Source organism: Anopheles nili, chromosome 3, assembly GCF_943737925.1.
Source record: "Anopheles nili chromosome 3, idAnoNiliSN_F5_01, whole genome shotgun sequence".
Classification (NCBI taxonomy): Eukaryota; Metazoa; Arthropoda; class Insecta; order Diptera; family Culicidae; genus Anopheles; species Anopheles nili.
In genome coordinates this window covers 50385412-50391744 of record NC_071292.1, presented here as the reverse complement: position 1 = coordinate 50391744, position 6333 = coordinate 50385412, and the positions used below count along the sequence as shown (strand labels likewise).

General features: G+C 45.1%; 1 protein-coding gene across 1 annotated transcript; it reads right to left on the bottom strand.

The window, feature by feature from the left end:
- Nucleotide 1: 1 nt before the first annotated feature.
- LOC128727215 (U-scoloptoxin(05)-Sm1a) lies at nt 2–2832 on the bottom strand. The gene is made up of 3 exons (XM_053821101.1): nt 2707–2832; nt 1135–1296; nt 2–427 (listed from the first exon to the last, which is right to left on the bottom strand). Exons 1-3 carry the CDS (start codon nt 2756–2758, stop codon nt 204–206), a joined length of 438 nt encoding a protein of 145 aa, XP_053677076.1. The 5' UTR covers nt 2759–2832; the 3' UTR covers nt 2–203.
- Between the last annotated feature and the right edge of the window lie 3501 nt (nt 2833–6333).

Genomic DNA, 6333 nt, shown 5'->3' with positions numbered 1-6333 from the left:
TGGAAAATTGTCATGTTTATTGGAAATATCGTGCTAAACCTACGTTAATACTAGAACCTTCGAACATGACAGGGGGAAGCTTCGACAATAAAAATGCACGCGCCTGAGAATTTTATTGCTAGATGGAATGAAAAAGTCGCGTTCTTCTGAACGAAAGCTTCGCATAAGGACGGAAGGATTGCAATGCGTGCCTTGTTGGCCGCCTAAAGCTGCCTGAGGCTTAGTCCAAACCTGCTGAGGACCAGCAGTGCTAAAGCAGTCACGATTGCACCCGACACGATCCGGGAACGTGGAGCAGCGTTACATCCATCGGTGTCGCAGGTGTAAATGCACGATCGATACTCGATCTGGTCGCCAGGATTTCGCACGTAGTTGCAGTAGTTTCCGAGGTCACGGGACGAACAGTACCGCTTGGCACCGATGCCGTCTGAGTGGATGAAAATTTTTCAGGATTAATCAACGATCATTGATGGTATGACTTAAGCAAAAAGCAACATGCATGCAAGCGGGAAAATCCCGTACGGTGACGTGCAATTATCATACGAGTGTTAATGTGTGAGAAAATAAAGGATATGCAACGAAAGGATATACTACACACGCACACCGACAACCACACATACACAAACGACAAACAGAAGGAGCACACCAAAGCAAAAACCGAAACCAAACCATGCATTGCCGTCGATTTGATGCAGTACTCGGCCTCGAATACGTGATCGCAGGGTTCCGGTTTGAAGGGAGATGCCTCGTCCGCGACCAGCATGTCCGAGCAGTACATGGAGTGTGCGGACGAGCACTGGTAGCAAAGGATACAGTTCACTGAAACGGGGGTTGTTAGATGCAGACGTGTTAGACGGTTACAACAGTACATGCAGTCCCGCGCAATGCTACACCCATATTGTTCCCACACGAGAGAGTTAGTGTTAAAGTACAGGATTAGCGAGTTATTGCAGCGACTATTGAAGCGTTTTCCGGCACAGGACGAGTGGCTCTACTGGTTGCTAGCGTGTACATGCCACGGTGCCCTATTATCCTTCACTCCCGATGCTTGCGTGCATTGGCATTAGTTGTTAATTGCGCGTATTTTTTTTTTAACCTTCACCACCACCCGAATAACGACGAACGGAAGGCTACCTTCGAAACGGCCAATGTGCTTGATGCAAAACTTAGCACCGTACACGTTGGAGCAGTCGACGGGCTTGAGATCGGGCTCGTCGAATCGCTCGAACCATTCGCTGCACTGGAAAGGATTCGTCGAGTCGGTTGTATTGCACACGTAGCAGCTGATGGCAGTGGCTGGATCAGTGAGTGGAGGGGGGGACCGGTCGTGCGGAGAAAGAGAGAAAGGATTAACACCGGTATTGGATGGAATGGTGAGGCCAGCTGATAAAAATGGAAAGCTGTGAAAGACACCCCTCGGAGGATATATTGAAGATGTCACGCAAAAAGGATTTGCTTATATCCCGCAATTTTCTCGTAAGCTTGAATTACAACAGCCATTTTTTTATATGGACAAGCTGAATTCACCAAATTCCCGCTGTGCTAGACGGTAATTACTTTAATTGTTGTGTTGAGTGTGATTACCACAAGAAGCCATGTAGGATGGAATTAAGCGAAGATAATTTAACCACTTGTGCGTTTGAGTGTTGCCTAGAACACGTGGAAGCGAGAATAATTGCAGATTTAACCAGCTTAATGCGTTTGCTAACGCTTCTTTTCCCAGCACTCGATGTAGAAATGGGGGTGAATTTGAAACACATGGAATCCTTTATCGCATTTGAAGGGTTTCCCCGAAAATGCTTCAAATGGAGAGCGAGAAGCCGGTTCGGTGTATGCCAACTATCCCAAGCATCAGCAATTGCAACGTACTTCAGGAAGTAGAGCTCATTGAAAGCCTCATTCAACAATGATGCGGGAAAGATTTCCCGCAGATTTCCATTTCCGTTCTCGTTGGCTCTGTAAGGCTGAGCGTGAAAAAAGGAGTAAGTGCATACCAAACCCTCGTTCGCATGTTTGGCAAAGAGCAAATAAAAGCCCCGAACGTTCGGCTCGAAGTAAGTCAAAGTCAAATAGACGAGAATTCTGGGCAATACCAACAAAAAGTACCCTGCGGCGTTGCAGAAAACCGAGTTTTAGCCTACCAGGCGTAATCAGAACCAGTAGTAGACGAAATTGGGAAGAAACTTGATGCCGTGGATGGAGATTGTTCCGCTTTGTTCGTCATTTTCCCGGCTTTTCCGGCTCTCTCGTCAGACAATCGATACCCACGCCGTTCCGATTGACCGTTGAGGTGGAAGACCGATGATAAGAGTGTACCTCCCAGTGGCAGGATGAAGGATGTTCAGGCTGCTCGGGGAGCGGAAATTGTTGCTAAATGAATCATAGTCCTTTTGTGAGATAGCCGTCGAGAGGATAGTTGAATCATTTCACCATGGGGATGAGGTTTCGTCGCATCGCATGTTCATCTTTAACCGTTCACTTACAGGATTCTCGATGGTTTGTTGGACATTTTTTTATGCTCAAACGTATGCTCATAATGTTCAGCAACGGTCACCACCGTTATGATCCGAGCAGCAGCAGCATAGTGACAACCCTGGCCAGCGATCATTTCTCACTGGGCGAGCCTCACCTTCTCACTCTCATCGTTCTCATCAGGGACCTTTTCTGCTGCACCTTTTTTTCGCTTTAATACACTCAAAAACTTACCACTTTCCACGGCTGCCAACAGAAAAACAACGCCCAACGCCAACTGCTTCATGTTATCACAATTGATGGCACCCTTTTTGGCTACAGGAGGGGGCGAGAATGTTGCTGATGTTTACGCCCTTTTAATTAGGGGTGGACTAACGAACGATGTGGCTATGTGTTTGATTCGATTTCCTGTGGTGTACGTTGGACAGTCACATTCGTTAGCTACCGTTGCCAAGGTAACCTGCAATCGTGGACACAAAGCATGCGGGAAAACAATTTTCACGTTCACTTCTGTTGTGCGCTTTGGTTACGTTTCGTTGCAGATGTGTTTACCTGTGTGAAACCGATCGTTATGTTGATCACTTATTGCAGTTACTGCAGTCCATACGATCACGATCTGTCACGTTTGACAGCAGCACGATCGGGCGAAGCGTAAAGGCGCAAATTTTTTTCCTTCACATAGAAAGCAACCCTCGTGCGTGTAGCGATTTTCCGGATTGTAGTTATTCAAAAGAGAACGAAAGTACGTTACACATGTTCCAGGTGTATCCGTTTCGTGTAAGAGCGTTTTGGAAGACGAACCAAACGCGGCGAAGCAAATTCAACGACTGCCTGATTTACAACCGACTGGTAGACACGAGCGGAAAAATCCTTCCCGTGCGCATGACCAACAATTGCGGGTCGTATGTTAGTTTTCATCCGCGTTAGGGGAAATAGATCCACTGTTGGTGCTAGTCGACAAATGATCCGAACGGTTGTGGGTCCTGGTCTCGTGGTGTTCAGCGCGCAGCAAGGAAAATACGTTAGCAGGCCTAAAGGACTCTACATTGAAGCGTGCTACACTAGCTACATCTATACGTGCAACTCCACAAGGATAAGAAGAACGATTGTGGTATTTTTGCCATCACCCTTTGCTGATAAAGGATCGAGCAGGACTGTATGCCCACGATATGATATGCTTATGTTCGTTATGTAGCCTATGTTGCTGGTTCGCAGATGAACCATTCGCTAACGTGCTCTGTGACATCATCCACCCTATCTTATGGTTCAACTAAACCTCGATTGTTTGCGATCGTCTTTTATTTCACAGCAAACGTTTCTAATCTGAATGCAGTGATTTTTGAATTATTATTTCGTATTATTAAGCTACGAATATTTTAAATTGAATAAATAAATATGACAAGCACCTACAAACAAATAGAAAGTGCGTTTTATTTTTCTAAATTGCATTTCAAATAAATTTTCTCAAGGAAAGAAACTAAAACGACAAATCGATGAGCGATGCAAGCGGTTTTACGTAAAAATGAACGTTGAAACCTTCTCGATTGTTAAATTTTTTCATGAATGGCATTTTAAATAAATTTTTACGAGAAAAGACTTCAAAACTGTAAAAATAAAGAGAATATATTTTACTTATGCGAGATCCGAAAAGAAAATATAATGTTTTTTTTTATTTCCAATTTAAAAAAAAAACATATTCCCGTCGAAGACGTTAAAACGTTGCTCATTCGCGCCCGCTCAATTTGGCTGCATCAAATAGTATGGTTCCATGCGAAACCGAGTTGTCGGTTCGGACCGCGATCCCCTAAAATTCTCTTTTTCGGCGTCAAAAATTTGTTCTGCGCGAGCTCAGTTTTGCTGCTTCAAGTAACAGGAGATCATGCTTCGCAGAGGTAGCGCCTGATCGCCCAGCCGGTATCGATTGCTTTCCCGCTCTCTCGCACGAGGTGGCCGCCGACGCACACCGCCCGGTGTATTGGGGAGTTAGTTATCAGCGATGGAAGATTGATCCTTTCTCGCTCGCAGCCAACGGGGTTTGGAGACAGAATCTCCTCCCACCGGCACAAAATGTCGCTCGATGGCCGCCGAGTTGTAGTTACTTTCATTTGCAAATGAATCAATTGTATTTCATCGTCTAATGAGATGAATTATTTAAAAATTGATGTAAATAAATGTGGAGAGTTTTCGTGGTGATTAAACGGACGCAAAACGGGGATATTTCTTTCGAAACGATGGACAAAAACGCCGTTGTTTTCTAATGTACAAAACAAGCGTACAATAATATTGCACGTATATTTTATTTGTGATATTAATATCATCGCGAAACCAATCAAATGTTTGCTCAAAACTACAGTATAATTGTATAAACAACCTTGTTTTTCGAACCCTCATTACGCACAGTAATCTTTTCGTCTTTAGTTCTTCTTATATTACATAAATGCACGTGTTTTATTGAATACATAAAATCATACCACAACAATACACAAACACTTCGAAGCGTTCGTGTGTTTTTTTACAGACACGCGATCAAAACAAATCTCCCCGCACTGAAGCGATCAAAAAACAAAAAACGCGACCCGCAAAGTTCTCTCCCACCGGCTCAATGTTGCTGCACCAAGTAACAGGGTCCCATGCGAAGAGAAGCAGATGTGTCCGATCGATCCACACAAAAATCTCGTCGACGGCGTGCCGAAAATCTTCATCCGCTGGCTCACCTTTGCTCCTCCGAGTAACAGGCTACCATGCGAAGAGGAGTTGGATTTAATGCCTGCCTAGTAGCGTGAGGAACGCTATCATCGGGTGGGCGAAAGAGATCGAGCACGTTTCGCACGTGGGCGATGCTAAGCGACACGAAGAGGAAAAACATACTAGCGAATTTACTGTTGCGAGAGCGAGTGAAGTGAATGGTGTTCGGTGCCACAGTTGGCAATGTATCGCTTAAAGAAAGGTGTGTTTTCGTTGGTTTAGTGTATTCACATTTTACTTATTGTATTTCATTCCTGCCACCACACCTTTAACGATTGCGTGACCAACGGTGATTCTCCTGCAACCTGCGCCTTATCGTGTTCTGGAAGGGACAATGTTTTTCTAGACAAAAAGAAGGAAAAAAAAACTGCTCCTCCACGTGGATTGCACAGTACGGTTGCGTGCAACATTATGCTTTCTTTCATGCAAGGGTCCCGATAGAAACGCTCCCAACAGACGCCCACGATAAATGCCGCCCTATAAATGGCCGTTCGAAGCAACGTGTACTCTTTTATTGCGGCCCTCTAGTTTATTCATACCATGCGTGTGTGTCGTCCATCGTCCGTCAATCAATCCGTCCTGTTCCGATATCACATTCACCCCAAAACACCTCGCCCTGCCCGGGCAGATATGTCCCATGCAGTGTACGTACACTACGGACGTCCTATACTGATGGTGATACTGAAATGCGTGTGTTTCTGCCTGTACTTTGTGCTGCCATTTTCTTGTGGGATTCATCGTTACTACAACCGTTGCTACTACGCCGACAGAACGGGGAACTAGCTGTAGTGGGTTTATTTGCCGGTTGTTAAATGCTTGCAACGTTTGCTGGCACGTCCAGCAACGTGTCTCTAGTCTACGCGTGTGATCCTCTCGGTGAAAAGCGCGCTTTTTCTTCACACAAACTGTCGCCCCCTTTCCGGTTTCGCACAGCAAGTTATAGTTATTGGTGCGCCTGTTGTTAACGTAAACCTAACCTAAATGAGCTGATGGGATAAGTTGGTAGTAATAAAATGAATAACGCGAAATCTTACGATGCAAAACATATCACGACACGTGTGTCACCAAACTTCGAATACCTAGCTAGCGGAGAGAGCCCAAATTAGTTTGGCTTAG

Bases quoted from the DNA above. Each gene is read 5' to 3' on its own strand.
- LOC128727215 (XM_053821101.1), bottom strand. From the start codon at position 2,758: ATGAAGCAGTTGGCGTTGGGCGTTGTTTTTCTGTTGGCAGCCGTGGAA. The intron at 1,297-2,706 runs GTAAGTTTTTGA...TCACTGATCCAG, and splicing joins GTTGGCAGCCGTGGAAAGTG to CCACTGCCATCAGCTGCTAC. The intron at 428-1,134 runs GTAGCCTTCCGT...TCATCCACTCAG, and splicing joins GCACATTGGCCGTTTCGAAG to ACGGCATCGGTGCCAAGCGG.